The following is an 18,712-nucleotide window of genomic DNA, read 5'->3' as shown; positions in this document are numbered from 1 at the left end:
CTTATTAGATGCACTGAAAAAGGTTGTTCCTTTTTCTATGATGTGTCCATATCACGGGCTACACTCATCTCATTAGTGCTACCTTCTCTTCAAAGCAATAGTGGTCAGGGTTCAAGTACTTCTACCCAATTACAAATTAACCCAAAATACATGAAAATTGAGAAGAAAATACAAATAAATTTGGCATGCAAATAAGCCAACAAAAACAAGGACTTAACAGAACCCACGCTTAACAGAGAAGAAGTTTGGAAGTGCAGCAGCTATAGAGAAGCTTTAAAAAAAAAAAATTTATTTATAAAAATAAAATATATATATATATTTAAAAAAAAAAAAAAAAAAAAAAAAAAAAAAAAAAACTCAATTATATGCTTTGAGTGGAGAGTGACAAAATTTTCAGCAATTTGCACCAAAAAAAATTTTAAAAATTAAGGTTTGAGATTGATTGATTTTTTTTTTTTTTTTTCAATTTTTTTTGTTGAGAGAAGTGTGTGTATTTTTTAGCTTCTGGGAGATTAAGAACTTTTACACTCTAAAACTCCATGGAGAAAACAAACAGATGGTAGCACATCCAACGAAAATATTTTTTATCATTTTTTTTTTTTTTTTTGAAAATGTTAATTTACTACAATTTTTACTACAAAATGCTTACAAAACTAATGTCACAAATTAATATGATTGGTGACATTTCAATCATATAATAAATGAATGTCAAAATTACTTTTTTATGAATGGTGACATATCAAAATTTGTAATATCTTTAACATCTCTTTTCTTTTTCTTTGATAATAACTTTTACTTGTTGGCTAATATTTGAGTCTTTATTAATACTCACATATAAAGAGATATACTTATTGTTTAATATTTGGGGGTCTAATTCTACTTGGATTCTTAGGCAATTGCCTAACTCAACTAGTAACTAGGTCAACATTGCTTTTAGTTACATAATTTTTTTAATTAATCATGTTACTTATTTAAATAATACATATGGGTGGACTTATAAATTGTTAAAAAAAAAAAAAAAAATTCCTTGAAAGTCCAAATCAATTTAAAAACAAACTTTGTCCCTACTTGAATATTTCCAGCCAAAAACAAATATTAGGCTCAAGCTGACCGAGTTAATGGTTTAATTGAAGCCACATCTTCACATATACAACATCACTCTCACATCACATTTACATGTACCTTATCTCTAGTCCTTCATGTGAGATCCCAAAGTAACGTAAAGCCACCTCTTCCCTGAATTGAAAAATTAGTGATCATTTCCAAAGTTGTAAAAGCTAGAAATACCAAAATCTTATCCAAATGATAATGACCGTTATCCAGTTGAATCCCCTTTGTTTTGTTAGGTACCCAGTTCCTCGGAGTTTTTAATATCTCTCTCTTTCTCTCTGTTCATTGAAGCAAAGCTATGGATTTGCTTCACAAATTCTTGAATATTGTACTCCTTCCTATAACTCTCACCGTATTACTTCTCTTCCTGCTACCATTTCTTTTTCTCAAGTTTCTTTGGTCCTTAAAAAGATCCATATATAGAGAACATTTGGCTGGTAAAGTCATACTCATTACTGGAGCTTCTTCAGGAATTGGCGAGGTAATTATTTTATATGTATAATTAGTCATACCAATAATTTACTAAATTCTATTTCAAATAAAATTTTTCTAGCAATTTAAAGTAAATTAATATTTAGTTTAATTATTTTTGTTATATATCATAATTTTACATTTTGATATGATAAAAATTTACACATTACATACCTTGCTTGGATGAAGTAGCTCAATAAATTTACCTACTATACTTCACAAAATTAATGTGTTTTTTTATTATATGATTCACTAATTATTAATATAATTTTAATTTATTTATATATAATTTTCAATTAAGTCATACATCGCACATACATTATAAGGTAGTTTAGTTCCACAAGTGAGAGGAAGTGATGGAATTTGTGGTTAAATAATTAAATTTATCATATCCCAATAATTTAAGCTTTTGGGAGAATCGTTACTTAATTTAACATTGATTAGTACTAACAAAATAAAGCGATGTCAATGACTCAATGGTGGAATCATGTAAGAGTGAAGTTACTTCAATCACAATATCATGTGAAAATTTTAAGCTTATAATTTCTTTTTCTTTTTTTACTTTTCAAACTCTTTTACTATATTTTTACCTTTTAACATTAATAATCCACATCCGCTTATCTATGTCATCCATTCAAATACGTAGAACAAAAAATAAAAGTTCTAATAAACATTATATTTCATTATAATTAGTGGTTTCTAAGACCTTATGAGATTTTGGATTTGAAACCTCTTGTCAGCATCTTGGCACCATCCTTAAGGGATTCCTCCCTATAATAAACTAATGTGTGTGGGACGAGGAGATTGCATACAGCCGAAGGAATAGTCAGATACTCAAAAAGGTCTAGATATCCTTGTTTAAAAATAAAAAATAAATAAATAAATAAAAAACATCAATTTATTAATTTAACACACTTCTAGTGTCTTGTCACTTGACTATGAATGGTTTTACAAATAATTAATACAAACATTTCTCGTACCACTACATAGACTTGGCCCTAGTGAATATTTTCTAGTTGTGCCTTTGTTTAATATATAGATTGATAGTAATGCAACATTAATTTTGTGGGTTTGAAGTATATTGCTTATGAGTATGCAAAGAGAGGAGCTCGTTTAGCCCTTGTTGCTAGAAGAGAAGATCGTCTTCAAGCAGTGGCAGATAGAGCCCGTAAGCTAGGGTCACCAGAGGTTGTTGTGGTTCGTGCAAATGTTTCCAAGGTTGAAGAATGTAAGCAATTTGTTGAAGAGATAGTGAACTATTTTGGACGATGTAAGTGTCTTATTTTTTGTTTTCACAATGTCTTAACTCAAATGACACATTCTTTCCCTTGTAAAAGTAAGGTAAATGATTATATCGTGAATTCAAGACCTATTGAGTGCATGTGTATATAATTAACTTATCAATAAATAATATTGTACGATATGTTTTCATTTTCCATAGCTTTTTGTGAAAAAATAAATAAAAATTGTAACTCATGTGTTATGGTTGGTGTGGTTTTTGGAACAGTGGATCATTTGGTGAACAATGCTGGGGTAATACAAGTACGCTTGTTTGAAGAGTTCACCCAATTCTCTGATATTGCTTCAATTATGGTAATAAAACTAGCATGCGTGATTGAATCTCTATCCTACTTTCTTAACAGCGATTGTTATTAGAATTTAAGAATGAATAGTGATAGCTATTGTGTTTTAGATAATGTCAATTGTTAACCATACAGAAACACCAAAATATTGAAAATTAATGCATTTCTAGGCTTACTGTTAATTGTATTAGGAATCTTTGCAATTGACCTTTAGATCTAAAAAACAAAAAGCCTTGATAGTGAAATAAACTTTCTCCATATTTTAAGCAAAATTTAGAGAATCATATTCCAATATTTACATGTTTGTCAAAGTGAAATAGGTATTGTGGTTCAATTCAAATCCTTCAAGCTGTTCACACCCAAATACACAAAATCTTTGCAACAAAATTGCAAACCTTAGAATTCAAATTTTTAAACTATACTTTGTCTGAGTTTTAGGTTGCATACTCGCCCTAACTGACTCTAAACTTATGTTTTTTAGGACATAAATTTCTGGGGTTCAGTGTATAGCATCCATTATGCAATACCACACTTAAGAAAAAGCAAAGGGAAGATTGTTGTAATTGCTTCAACTGCAGCATGGTTAGGTACTCCAAGATTGAGCTTCTACAACGTAAGAAACCTCGTAATTTGTGTTACTCCCATATTTTCCTTCTCACTAATTGCTTGTGAAATCTGTGATGGCTTCAGGCAAGCAAGGCAGCCCTGATATCCTTTTTTGAGACATTGAGAACTGAATTTGGACGGGATATTGGAATTACAATTGTAACTCCTGGAATTGTAGGGTCAGAAATGACACAAGGCGAATTATTTTCAGAGGTAGGCTTTAGAAAAAGTATGTTGTTAATTATCTAACATAGCTAATTGTTTACCCTACCATTTTTTGTTGCATTTATGTTATAGACATTGAGGTGTTTTACCCATACCAAGAGGTTTCTAAGATCTTTGAAAATTAGCTCTTTCCAAAAAGCATCAGCTATTGGTATATGGCTAGAGTTCATGGAGGAGAGGGGGAAGCTTTTGGAAGAACATCAAAATATAATGATGCCTAATTTCTATTTTTCACCCGTGTTTGACAAAAATGAGCTCTTCTTTATAGATAAAAGTATCAATCAAACCAAAGCTTGTATTAATTTTTTTTTTTTTTAATATTTCCAGCCCCCATGTGGATGTGCAAGAAAATCTTGTGCTTATATCATTAACATATGCCAATTCATCAAGGGATTGTTGGTGAACTTGATTTTGTTTTGCAAATATACCTATTTCATAACACAAATTACATTGTTCAATTTTGACCATAATTGATCTGTGGAGAATCTATAGTCAACCTCAAATTTTTGAACTTAAGACTTGATAGTTGTTTGGAGTCCGACCGGATGGTTATCTGACAATATGAGTACCTAGGCCTAACAATAACTATGCTAACCATTTTGTACCCTGTTCAGCATAAAATTGGTAATGGCCTCTACTATGTGTGATTTCTATTGCCAACTTAGCCATTATCTGCAATTCAATTCTTATTCTCTCAAAACGAAGAGGTATATTTTTCATTTTCTTAATGTGATTTCTGGTTAGGTTGAAGCTAACTGGATCCCAATTGAGACAACAGAAGGGTGTGCCAAGGCAATTTTGGACAGCATTTGCAGTGGAGACATGTATTTGACTGAGCCATCTTGGATGAAGGCGGGATTTTGGGTCAAAACCTTGTGTCCTGAAGTATTTGAATGGTGTTTCCACTCACTTTTTGTTAGTTGGCCTTGGACTTCAAAGAAGGACTAATGCTGTAAATGAACAGACAATTTGAGCTTGATGTGAGAAAAAAACTCAAATATGTTCATTTATTTAACAAAAAAGCCAAGCTCAAGCTTATTTTACCCTCAACTATGAATAAGCCAAGCTCAAATAAAATATTCTTGAACAAGTTCATGATTATGAAAGTTTGAGTTAAGTATATATGACATTATATGTTTACATGTATAGTTGTATAAAAATATACTTATATAAATTTGATATTAGATTATGTAGGTTTGTAATTTTTTTTATTTAATGTAAGTTTGTAATTAAAGTCATAAGACATTAAATCATTATTTTTAACTTAATGATAATATAAATAGTCTGATTTGTAGTAAAATTATATATAATTTATAAGTTCATAAACGGAAATTATTCTATCTTATTAACTAAAATAACTTTCTCAAAAAAATAATAATAATGTAATTTATGCAATAACTTTTTATTATCATTATTATAGCATATATTTGTGAACAGGTAATAAATTTTAGTTGTAGTGTACTAGTTTTTATTATATATGGAAAAGAAATAAGTTAATCAAGTAAGTTGAGTCCATAGTATTAGGTTGGCAAACCATGAACAAATGTATCCATATTGGAAAGTTTTAGGGCGTCTTGAAGTTTGCTTGAAGTCTGCTAAAATACATTATTGGTTCTTGAGATTTATGTAGTAAGTGTTTTTGGTTCTTGAAATTTCAAATGAGCACCATTGGTCCCTAAAATTTAAAAAATAAGTAATATTGGTCATTATGTTAATTTTTATTAGAATTTTTGCTTACGTGGCTAATGAAACAATGAAGTGACATTTTTTAAGTAACGTGGCAGTGCTTAGTGACTTGAATTGTATTTTAGCCTAAAAAAATCTACTCAGGAATCTAGCAGAAAAAATATGTATGGGTCATATACTTAACGAGTGCCGTACGGCATTAGTTAAAAATTCATTTTATGAAAGTTTTGACACCACTTTTATGGGAAATGAAAAAAGCTGTCAAAACATTAATTGTACGTATAGGTGCTAGATTTGACAAAGTAGGCCTCAAATTCTATTTCATCATTGAATTCCAAAACGGCACTTTAATATTGCCCACCAATGAAATAAATATTAGGTTGAAGCTCTCTCTCTGTTCATTGTAGCAAAGCTATGGATTTGCTTCACAATTTATTGAACATTGTACTCCTTCCTTTAACTCTCACCGTCTTATTTCTCTTCACGCCTCCATTTCTTTTTCTCAAGTTTCTTTGGTCCTTAAAAAGATCCATATACTTTGAAAACGTGGCTGACAAAGTCATACTGATTACGGGAGCATCTTCAGGAATTGGCGAGGTATTTATATTAATATATATATATATATATATACATGTATGTATATATATATATAAACAGTGGCGGAGGAAGCTTATTTAATCCCTCCTTTTTTATCAAATTCATTCCCCAACTTAGAGATATTATATATTGATATGTATAAAAGTTAAAAATATTATGTTTAGTATTATATAGACAGTGAGTCACAACTATAAGACTCGATTAAACAAGCTTGTGACTGAACAAACTCACGAGAACATTATTATGTTTAAGCTCAACTTATTTAATAATTGACCTTAAACTTAAGAGTTGAAATTGACTCATTTCTAAATTAATGAAACAAACAAATTTTTTTGCATGAGAAATGTAAATTATTTTGTAAACAACTTAGTTTATTTGCAAAATAAGAAGTTCCTTTTCACTTCTTAGCAATGTGAGACTAAGCATACCGGGAAGGACATATTCTGGTATTCAATCCTGTGGGTTAAGTTCCACTTTGCTAAGTAATGAGTGTAGAGTCGAGCTTACAAGTGTATAAGTTACTGAGAATTCCTTCTTTTAGTGGACGTAGAACCAACAATAAACCACATTTACATATCTTTGTCGTTCATTCAACTAAGCAGAACAAAAGAAAGTTTTATATATATATATATATATATATATAAATTGAATTCAAGTTACCCCTGGTATAACTTTAAGTAATATTACATCGTCCAATAACTTGTCATATAATTCATATTTTGAAATTCTCACTGTTAGATCTATATGTTTTTAACATTCAAGCCAATTTTCATGTCAATTAGATGTTATTTACAATTCAATCCATAAACTCGTCTTTTATGTATTATTTTAAATTACAAAAATTTGAATTTAAACAATTGATTAATGAAATAAATATTAATCTTTGATTATCTTGAAATTTTGCAAATATAGAGAATATACGAAGATAATGTAATCTAACGATGGATTTGTCAAAATTCGCATCTAATTAAAAAATATTGAGTAGTGTAACATTGCTTAATGTAACTTTAACATATATATATATATAGGGCACGACTTAGGTACAATATTGTTTCTTAAGTTCCCCACTTAAGATTCTGTCATGTAGATTTTTTCATATAGGATGGAAGTTTATTTTTTAGTTAAATAGTCATATGGTTGAATTTTAAAAGGGGAACTAAGGAACAATACCTAAGGTACTGTATTTAAGTTTCGTCCATATATATATATATATATATATATATAATCAATACAACTTTTCAATTTATAAATAATTTTAGCACATCATGCACACTTCTACGAGCTATGTAGAACCAACAATACTACTAAACCACATTTACTTATCAATATCATTCATTTAAGATTCCGTCATGTAGATTTTTTCATATGGGATGGAAGTTTATTTTTTAGTTAAATAGTCATATGATTGAATCTTAAAAGGGAAACAAAGGAATAGTACCTAAAGTACTGTACTTAAGTTTTGTCCATATATATATATATATATATATATAATCAATACAACTTTTCAATTTATAAATAATTTTAGCACATCACACACACTTCTACGAGTTATGTAGAACCAACAGTACTACTAAACCACATTTACTTATCAATGTCATTCATTTAACTCAGCAAAACGAGAAAAAAAAAAGTTTCATTATAATCAATACAACTTATCTGTTTATAAATTTAAGCGCTCCCCACACTTCCACGAGATAATATCTTGAGAAGACTCCAATTGAGGAGTATATATTATATTAATTCTTCACTTTTTCACTATATACTAGTGTGTAACTCTGTGCATAAGCACGGATACATTTAAAAACAATCACAATTACATATATATAATTTGGAATCTAATTAAATCTAGACTCTTCTGTTTTTGCATTCAATAATTTACTTGCCACAAAAATCAAAAAATTAGATGGAACACATGCGCAAAATTGAACTCCAATTAAAATTCAATTTAGAATCTAATTGAATTTAGAATCTTTAATTTTTGCACCTAATAATTTACTTGATACACAAATTTAAAAATTAGATGAGACACGTGGCGCAAAATTAGACCCTAGTTTAGAATTTAATTGAATTTTCTCTTAACTTTAACTATTAATATATATTTGAATTGTTTTTAGTTATACAAAAAAAAAAAAGGCTCATAAATATAAAATCATTCAAAAATTATATTTTTTATGGTTTACTTATACTGTACTTCTTGTTTTTTACACTAAATTAACTCATTTAAAACAAAAATTAAAAAATTTAGATTAAATGCGACACATGGCATAAAATTAAACTCTAATTGAAATCTAATTTCTATATTGAATTAACTCATTTGGCACAAAAATTTAAAAACTTAGATTAGATGGAATACAGGACATAAAATTATACTCTAATTTAATTCCAATTTGAAATCTAATTGAATTTTCTCTAAACTTTACCTATTATTATTATTATAATTATTAAGGAAATGGATTCTTAAACTTTTTTTTTTTGCCATGTGAAGCGTAAGGGTATATTCAACATATTTTCTTTTTTTTCTTTTTTTTGAACTAGTTTAGAAATACTACTAAATAGATATATACTTCATGAATAGAGGCCTCCCATTCTCCCATGCACTCCAGCCTAGTGATGGCTCTAGCCTTTGCATATTGACTTTGTAAGTTTGAAGCATGCTGCTTACGAGTTCGCAAAGAGAGGTGCTCGTTTAGCCCTTGTTGCAAGAAGAGAGGACCATCTTCTAGTAGTCGCAAATAAAGCCCGCAAGCTAGGATCACTAGAGGTAATTGTGTCATGCGCCGATGTTTCCAAATTTGAAGAATGTAAGAGATTTGTTGATGAAGCAATTAGCCACTTTGGACAATGTAAGTGTTTTGCTTTTTATTTTATGCTTTCACCATGAGTTTCAACTCATCCTTCCCTTGTAAAAGTAATGTAGAGGTTGATATCATGACTTCAAGACCTACTGAGTGAATGTGCAACTTAATTATCAATGAAGAAAATTGTGTGATATGTAATTTGGTTTTCGGACCTTTATATATTTATGTGGGGCCCGGCCCAAAAATAATGGGCCACTCCAAATCCAGGCCCATCCGAGGAGCTTCCTTTCCGAGGAGAGGCCACACATGAAGCGTTACTCAATCCCAGCAACGCCCAAGAAGCCTATCCGAGGAGAAACTCCTCCTCGGATACCACGAAGCCCAGACCAAGAGCCATCCCCAACCAATTCAGTTCACCCTCCAGACATATAAAATGAATAAAATCTAAAATATCCCTCGAAAAGCTACCACCACATTAATTGCGCCCCAACCAACCTCTTGGCCGCATTAATGAGGAAAAGACCCCTGAATAGTACCGCCTTGGCCTCTGCAACTCACAAAGGGAGTGGTGAGGGCGGCTGATGGGACAGGCGCTCAAGTGGATGCTTAGATGATCAACAGGTGTAAGGTTTAGATGAAAGAAGGAGAGCTATATAATGTAATACAGTCCCCCAAAGAAGGGGACGGAAAAAACTGTATGAAGACCTAAAGAGAAAAGGAATATAAGGAGACTTGAGAAATCTTCCCCGTGTCTTTTATCTTCTGCAACCACCTTATCCATGCATTCGACCGAACAGGCTCACTGAAGCCAAGTTCTTTCACCCATTCTCTACGAACATTCATTGTGGGTTGCGTCTTGGGTCAAAGCCTGATCATTAGAATTTGGGCCAAGAAAATCGTGCAACCACAATTGGCGCCGTCTGTGGGAAGAACTAGGGCATCAGCAGGCGCAACGGTCAAGCATGGCAGAACTAAATCCGCACCAGGGGAATCCTCACCAGGCCGACTCCCAACGGACACAACCCGTCGAGTCCCCGAGGCAGAATAACCCCGTCAACCCAGGCCACAGGGGAGATCGTGAGGGAAGTGTGCAAACTATCCGGACAAGCCAGAGTCACACTCAGATAGGAAGCCACGCTTCCCAGAGGCGAAAGAGTCACCAGGACATGCAGAGAGAGATAGATGATCTGAAGAGAAAGTTGCGACGAACCCAGCGAAAACGATCTCCTTCAGACTCAGACGGGTCCTCTAATGCGGAGGATGTGAGCTACCGACGGAGGTCAAGGACCCCCCCAAGTGAAACCTTTTCCTACGTAAAGGAACCGCGCCACGTGCGGAAGTATGAGAGCACATCCAGCAGGGGCTCGGGAAACGATGCCATGAAGAAGGCGTTGGACCAGGTCTTAAGATCCCCCTTCACGTATAGAATTGAAGGGGCTAAGCTGCCTCGACGGTTCAACCAGCCGACATTCACCATCTATAGCGGTCGAACGGACCCGGTAGAGCATGTGAGCCAGTTTAACCAAAAGATGGCGATCTACTCGAAAGATGAGGCCCTGATGTGTAAAATCTTCCCATCCAGCCTGGGATCAATGGCGATGAGGTGGTTCAATGGCCTAAAGGCAAATTCCGTAAGCTCATACAAGCAGCTCACTCGGGATTTCTGCACCCGCTTCATCACCAGCACCAGAGTCCCCAGGCCCCTCGGTTCGCTACTGTCCTTGTCCATGCACGAGGGAGAGACTCTGAAAGCATACTCGGACAGATACTGGGAGGTGTACAACGACCTGGATGACAACCATGATGCGGTCGCTATTAGCACGTTCAAGAGCGGGCTCCCCACCGACCATGGCTTGAGGAAATCCCTCACTGGTAAACCGGTTGCCAACATCGATCAGCTGAGGGATAGGATTAACAAGTATAAAAGAGTGGAGGAGGATCAACTGCAAGGGAGGGGTAAGGATAAAGTTATCCCCCCCAAAGCAAACGACTTCAGGTCGGAACGGCACCATCCTGGTCAGCCGAGGAGAGATTTTTCGCGACAGGCGGGCCAGAGCAACCCGCAGGTAGTGAACGCCATATTCAGGGAGCCAGTACAACAAGTGTTGGAGAAAGTACGGAATGAGCCCTACTTCAGGTGGCCAGGAAAGATGGCCGGAGACTCTTCCAGGCGTAACCGGAACCTGTACTGCCACTATCATCAGGATCATGGGCATACTACTGAGGACTGCAGGAATCTATGGAATCACCTAGATTAGTTGGTCCGAGAAGGAAAGCTACGTCACCTACTGCACCCGTCAAGTGGCCATCCCGGCCAAACAACACAAGAGCCCCGAAAGGACGTGTCCTTGGGACCCCCCACCGGGACGATACATGTCATCCTTGCTGCACCAGGAAGGACGGGGCCACCCACTCCCAGGGTGTTAGTTGTTGATCGGTTCCCCCCTGAGGGTAGGCAAGGAGAGCCCAAAAGGTCAAGAAAGGGAAGCTCTCTGGTACTGGGTTTCTCGGACGAAGATAAGAGAGGAACTATTCAACCCCACGATGATGCCTTGGTGGTCACGCTGAGGATCGGGGGCTTCGACGTGAAGAGGGTAATGGTGGATTCGGGAAGCGCGGTAGAGATAATGTACCCCGACCTATACAAGGGGCTGAACCTGAAGCCAGAAGATTTGGCCGCTTATGACTCCCCTCTTCTCAGTTTTGAGGGAAGGATGGTCACGCCAAAAGGGCAGATCCGACTGCCCGTACAGACTGGGGCGGAGATAGTGGAGGTAAATTTTATTGTGGTTGACGCTTATTCGCCTTACACTACGATAATGGCAAGGCCGTGGATCCATGCCCTGGAGGCCGTGACCTCCACACTTCACCAAAAAGTGAAATACCCCTCCCGAGGACAAGTGGAAGAGCTCCGAGGAGATCAAGCCGTGGCTAGGAAGTGTATGGTGGCCGCCGTTTTACATCAGCCCCCAATCAAGTCCTCGGTCCCGGAGAGCTTATAGCAACCAACTCCCTCGGCGAGCCAAGGCGAGGGGCTGGCCGAGGAGATAAGGTGCGAAGGTCTGGATAGGATTGCTGTCAATGACGACCCTAAGAAGTTCTTTCAGGTCGGCTCTGAATTACCTTCCCAAGAAAAAGAGGAGTTGGTCGGATTTCTCAGAGAGAATGTCGACGTGTTCGCGTGGGACGCCTACGACGCCCCGGGAGTTGATCCCAGCTTTATTTGTCACCACCTGAACGTCAACCCCTCTTCAACTCCAAAGAAACAGCCGCCTCGACGTCCTTCGAAGGAACACGCCAGTGCCGTAAGGGACGAGGTGGCGAAATCAAAAAGGGCAGGGGCTATCAAAGAGGTCTTTTACCCCGAATGGTTGGCGAACACAGTGGTGGTAAGAAAGAAGACAGGGAAGTGGAGGGTCTGTGTGGACTTCACGGACCTGAACAAGGCATGCCCGAAAGACCCATTCCCCCTACCCCGAATCGACCGATTGGTGGATGCAACCGTGGGCCACCCTCGAATGAGCTTCCTGGACGCCTTTCAAGGCTATCATCAGATATCCCTTGCGCCTGACGACCAAGAAAAAACGGCTTTCATGACGCCCATCGGAAACTATCATTATAAGGTGATGCCGTTTGGGCTGAAGAACGCAGGCTCAACATATCAAAGGATGATGACTCGGATGTTCGAGCCACAGCTGGGCAAGATCATTGAGATTTATATAGACGACATGGTTGTGAAGAGCAAAAGGGTTTCCGAGCACGTGAGTGACCTCGGAGCGATCTTCGCTATCTTAAGAAAGCACCGGTTGCGGCTGAATGCTTCCAAATGCTCATTTGGGGTCGGGTCTGGGAAATTCTTAGGGTACATGGTCACTCACAGGGGAATAGAAGTAAGTCCCGACCAGATCAAAGCCATTAACAGCCTACAGGTTCCTCGGAATCCGAAGGAAGTGCAGAAGCTCACTGGCATGATTGCAGCACTAAACCGGTTCATATCACGATCGGCGGATCGATGTCGGCCTTTTTACCTCCTGATAAACAAATGGAAAGGGTTTGAATGGTCGGAGGATTGCGCTCAGGCTTTCCAGCAGCTTAAGGACTACCTGTCTCGACCACCCATCATGTCCAGCCCTGAGGCAGATGAGGTGCTGTTTGCATATATTGCCGTAGCTCCCCATGCTGTGAGCTTGGTGCTGATACGGGACGACAATGGGGTGCAGCGGCCGGTTTACTATGTGAGCAAATCATTGCACGAAGCCGAGGTACGGTACCTTCCTTTGGAAAAGGCAATTCTGGCGATAGTGCATGCGACCCGTAAGCTCCCTCATTACTTTCAGGCGCATACGGTCATCGTTTTAACTCAGCTTCCCCTTCGAGCAGTTCTTCGCAGCGCTGACTATACAGGCAGGATCGCCATGTGGAGTGCGCTCCTGGGAGCCTTTGACATCAAATATATGCCCAGATCCTCCGTCAAGGGACAGGTCCTCGCGGACTTGGTGGCAGAGTTTGCTGAGCCCTCTTTAGAAACAATGACTGAGAAGAAAGCATTGGATGAGAAGTCGGTTGGCGTGATTTCAGCAGTCGAGACCAGGCCATGGAAGGTCTACGTGGATGGGGCGGCTAACCAAAGAGGGTCAGGAGTTGGGATAGTTATAATATCCCCGGACGGTGCTGCTATTGAAAAATCTTTGAGGCTCGGGTTCTCGGCCACGAACAATGAAGCCGAATACGAAGCCTTACTTCAAGGGATGATGATGGTTCACAGATTGGGCGGCACAGTAATAGAAGCATTCTCGGACTCCAGACTAGTGGTCGGACAAGTGATGGGTGAGCTGGAAGCTCGAGATACCAGGATGCAAGAGTATCTGGGACAAGTCAAGCGGCTACAGACGAATTTTGAATCTTTCAATCTGACGCACATCTCCAGGAGTGTAAACACCCATGCAGACTCGCTGGCCACACTCGCCACGTCCTCAGCACACAATCTGCCGCGAATGATCCTGGTTGAAGACTTAGCCCGGGCAAGCCCTATCAGCGGAAATCCGGCCAGAGTCCATCAGATCAGAAAGAGTCACTGCTGGATGGATCCCATAAAGAACTTCCTTCAGAGTGACGTCTTGCCGGAAGAAAAGCTGGAAGCCGATAAGATACGGAGGAATGCTCCTCGGTTCTGGCTATCCGAGGACCACCAATTATATCGGCGCTCCTATTCTGGACCGTACCTACTCTGTGTACATCCAGAAGAGTCCGAGTCTCTGCTTGAGGAGTTGCATGAAGGAACTTGTGGAAGTCACACCGGAGGAAGGTCGCTGGCGCATAGGGCACTCACCCAAGGATACTGGTGGCCGAACATGCAAAGGGAGGCCCAGGAGTACGCCAAGAAGTGCGATCAGTGCCAGAGATTTGCTCCGAATATTCACCAACCCGGAGGGGTTCTCAACCCCCTCTCTAGCCCGTGGCCGTTCGCGCAGTGGGGTCTCGATATTGTCGGACCTTTTCCTAAAGCCGCGGGGAACAAGCGATACATCATAGTCGGGACCGATTACTTCACTAAATGGGTGGAGGCTGAGCCTTTGGCCAACATTAGGGACGTGGATGCCCAGAAATTCATCTGGAAGAACATTATCACCCGCTTCGGAATCCCGCGTACACTCATTTCCGACAATGGTCTTCAATTCGACAGTAAAAGCTTTAGAAAGTACTGTCACGAGCTTGGAATCATTAACCGATATTCCACCCCTGCATATCCCCAGGGAAATGGGCAGGTGGAGGCCGTGAACAAGGTCATAGTGAACGGACTAAAGAAAAGGCTAGATGAGGCAAAGGGAAGATGGATAGAAGAGCTCCCGCACGTTCTATGGACCTATCGGACAACGCCACGGCGGTCAACCGGTGAGACCCCCTTTTCATTGACTTATGGGGCAGAGGCTGTACTCCCAATTGAGAACAACTTTCCTACGCTGAGATCTGCTTCGTTTACTCCGGACGGTAACGATGAGTTGTTGGAAAGAAATCTAGACTTAGCCGAGGAAAGAAGGGAAAAAGCAACGATTCATATGGCCTATTATCACCAAAAGCTGAGACAGGGATACGATGCCAATGTCAAGCTACGACCCCTCGGTCCTGGCGATCTCGTGATGAGGAAGGTCCTTGGCAGCGCAAAAAACCCCTCTTAGGGCAAGTTGGGGCCCAATTGAGAAGGACCGTACCGTATAACATCCGTAGCTGGAATAGGCGCCTACTATCTAGAAGATTTGGATGAAAAAGCTGTGCCTCGACCATGGAATGTAAACAACCTCAGAAGATATTATTATTAATGAAAATGGCTTCGCCCACATTTTGTTTATTGGCTATCCACTTCTTGCTGATCTGCATGACAATTCTTATGAATCTTAAACAGAACCTAAGTCCTGTATGGCTCCTTGGACCACAGACTTAGGGGAAATTAACACTTAAAAAGACCTCGTAAGTCTTGGACAGAACCAAGGTCTTGCATGGTCCTCGGACTCAAGCCTATGGGGAAACCAAGTACAGGAAAGAAAAATCGCGTAAGTCTTGGACAGAACCAAGGTCTTGCATGGTCCTCGGACTCAAGCCTATGGGGAAACCAAGTACGGAAAAGAAAAATCGCGTAAGTCTTGGACAGAACCAAGGTCTTGCATGGTCCTCGGACTCAAGCCTATGGGGAAACCAAGTACGGAAAAGAAAAATCGCGTAAGTCTTGGACAGAACCAAGGTCTTGCATGGTCCTCGGACTCAAGCCTATGGGGAAACCAAGTACGGAAAAGAAAAATCGCGTAAGTCTTGGACAGAACCAAGGTCTTGCATGGTCCTCGGACTCAAGCCTATGGGGAAACCAAGTACGGAAAAGAAAAATCGCGTAAGTCTTGGACAGAACCAAGGTCTTGCATGGTCCTCGGACTCAAGCCTATGGGGAAACCAAGTACGGAAAAGAAAAATCGCGTAAGTCTTGGACAGAACCAAGGTCTTGCATGGTCCTCGGACTCAAGCCTATGGGGAAACCAAGTACGGAAAAGAAAAATCGCGTAAGTCTTGGACAGAACCAAGGTCTTGCATGGTCCTCGGACTCAAGCCTATGGGAAAACCAAGTACGGAAAAGAAAAATCGCGTAAGTCTTGGACAGAACTAAGGTCTTGCATGGTCCTCGGACTCAAGCCTATGGGGAAACCAAGTACAGAAAAGAAAAATCGCGTAAGTCTTGGACAGAACCAAGGTCTTGCATGGTCCTCGAACCCAAGCCTATGGGGAAACCAAGTACAGAAAAGAAAAATCGAGTAAGTCTTGGACAGAACCAAGGTCTTGCATGGTCCTCGAACTCAAGCCTATGGGGAAACCAAGTACGGAAAAGAAAAATCGCGTAAGTCTTGGACAGAACCAAGGTCTTGCATGGTCTTCGGACTCAAGCCTATAGGGAAACCAAGTACGGAAAAGAAAAATCGCGTAAGTCTTGGACAGAACCAAGGTCTTGCATGGTCCTCGGACTCAAGCCTATGGGGAAACCAAATACAGAAAAGAAAAATCGCGTAAGTCTTGGACAGAACCAAGGTCTTGCATGGTCCTCGGACTCAAGCCTATGGGGAAACCAAGTACGGAAAAGAAAAATCGCGTAAGTCTTGGACAGAACCAAGGTCTTGCATGGTCCTCGGACTCAAGCCTATGGGGAAACCAAGTACGGAAAAGAAAAATCGCGTAAGTCTTGGACAGAACCAAGGTCTTGCATGGTCCTCGGACTCAAGCCTATGGGGAAACCAAGTACGAAAAGAAAAATCGCGTAAGTCTTGGACAGAACCAAGGTCTTGCATGGTCGCGGTAAGTCTTGGACAGAACCAAGGTCTTGCATGGTCTTCGGACTCAAGCCTATGGGGAAACCAAGTACGGAAAAGAAAAATCGCGTAAGTCTTGGACAGAACCAAGGTCTTGCATGGTCCTCGGACTCAAGCCTATGGGGAAACCAAATACGGAAAAGAAAAATCGCGTAAGTCTTGGACAGAACCAAGGTCTTGCATGGTCCTCGGACTCAAGCCTATGGGGAAACCAAGTACGGAAAAGAAAAATCGCGTAAGTCTTGGACAGAACCAAGGTCTTGCATGGTCCTCGGACTCAAGCCTATGGGGAAACCAAGTACGGAAAAGAAAAATCGCGTAAGTTTTGGACAGAACCAAGGTCTTGCATGGTCCTCGGACTCAAGCCTATGGGGAAACCAAGTACGGAAAAGAAAAATCGCGTAAGTCTTGGACAGAACCAAGGTCTTGCATGGTCCTCGGACTCAAGCCTATGGGGAAACCAAGTACGGAAAGAAAAATCGCGTAAGTCTTGGACAGAACCAAGGTCTTGCATGGTCCTCGGACTCAAGCCTATGGGGAAACCAAGTACAGAAAGAAAATCGCGTAAGTTTGGACAAAACCAAGGTCTTCATGTCCTCGGACTCAAGCCTATTGGAAACCAATACGGAAAAGAAAAATCGCGTAAGTCTTGGACAGAACCAAGGTCTTGCATGGTCCTCGGACTCAAGCCTATGGGAAAACCAAGTACGGAAAAGAAAAATCGCGTAAGTCTTGGACAGAACTAAGGTCTTGCATGGTCCTCGGACTCAAGCCTATGGGGAAACCAAGTACAGAAAAGAAAAATCGCGTAAGTCTTGGACAGAACCAAGGTCTTGCATGGTCCTCGAACCCAAGCCTATGGGGAAACCAAGTACAGAAAAGAAAAATCGCGTAAGTCTTGGACAGAACCAAGGTCTTGCATGGTCCTCGAACTCAAGCCTATGGGGAAACCAAGTACGGAAAAGAAAAATCGCGTAAGTCTTGGACAGAACCAAGGTCTTGCATGGTCTTCGGACTCAAGCCTATGGGAAACCAAGTACGGAAAAGAAAAATCGCGTAAGTCTTGGACAGAACCAAGGTCTTGCATGGTCCTCGGACTCAAGCCTATGGGGAAACCAAGTACGGAAAAGAAAAGTCGCGTAAGTCTTGGACAGAACCAAGGTCTTGCATGGTCCTCGGACTCAAGCCTATGGGGAAACCAAGTACGGAAAAGAAAAATCGCGTAAGTCTTGGACAGAACCAAGGTCTTGCATGGTCCTCGGACTCAAGCCTATGGGGAAACCAAATACAGAAAAGAAAAATCGCGTAAGTCTTGGACAGAACCAAGGTCTTGCATGGTCCTCGGACTCAAGCCTATGGGGAAACCAAGTACGGAAAAGAAAAATCGCGTAAGTCTTGGACAGAACCAAGGTCTTGCATGGTCCTCGGACTCAAGCCTATGGGGAAACCAAGTACGGAAAGAAAAATCGCGTAAGTCTTGGACAGAACCAAGGTCTTGCATGGTCCTCGGACTCAAGCCTATGGGGAAACCAAGTACGGAAAAGAAAAATCGCGTAAGTCTTGGACAGAACCAAGGTCTTGCATGGTCCTCGGACTCAAGCCTATGGGGAAACCAAGTACGGAAAGAAAAATCGCGTAAGTCTTGGACAGAACCAAGGTCTTGCATGGTCCTCGGACTCAAGCCTATGGGGAAACCAAGTACGGAAAAAAAATCGCGTAAGTCCTTGGACAGAACCAAGGTCTTGCATGGTCCTCAGCAGGGACCAAGCCTATGGGCGAAACCAAGTACGGA

The 18,712-nt window shown here is 39.9% G+C and overlaps 1 protein-coding gene and 1 pseudogene across 2 annotated transcripts; both read left to right on the top strand.

Moving 5' to 3' along the window:
* The first annotated feature begins 1,206 nt into the window (after positions 1-1,206).
* Positions 1,207-5,184, top strand: LOC115955575 (11-beta-hydroxysteroid dehydrogenase-like 4A). 2 transcript variants are annotated; one of them, XM_031073746.1, is made up of 6 exons: positions 1,207-1,591; positions 2,659-2,809; positions 3,089-3,174; positions 3,646-3,777; positions 3,855-3,983; positions 4,740-5,184. In XM_031073746.1, the coding sequence occupies exons 1-6, from the start codon at positions 1,409-1,411 to the stop codon at positions 4,941-4,943; spliced, it is 885 nt and encodes a 294-aa protein (XP_030929606.1). In that variant the 5' UTR covers positions 1,207-1,408; the 3' UTR covers positions 4,944-5,184. The 2 variants fall into 2 exon arrangements, with proteins under 2 accessions (XP_030929606.1, XP_030929605.1); XM_031073745.1 differs by having other exon boundaries at positions 1,210-1,591; positions 2,659-2,851.
* A 911-nt stretch (positions 5,185-6,095) lies between these two features.
* LOC115955573 overlaps positions 6,096-18,712 on the top strand; it is a 39,601-nt pseudogene continuing 26,984 nt past the window's right edge.

This window comes from Quercus lobata, chromosome 8 (genome assembly GCF_001633185.2).
Source record: "Quercus lobata isolate SW786 chromosome 8, ValleyOak3.0 Primary Assembly, whole genome shotgun sequence".
Classification (NCBI taxonomy): domain Eukaryota; kingdom Viridiplantae; phylum Streptophyta; class Magnoliopsida; order Fagales; family Fagaceae; genus Quercus; species Quercus lobata.
This window is presented reverse-complemented; position numbering and strand designations above follow the sequence as displayed.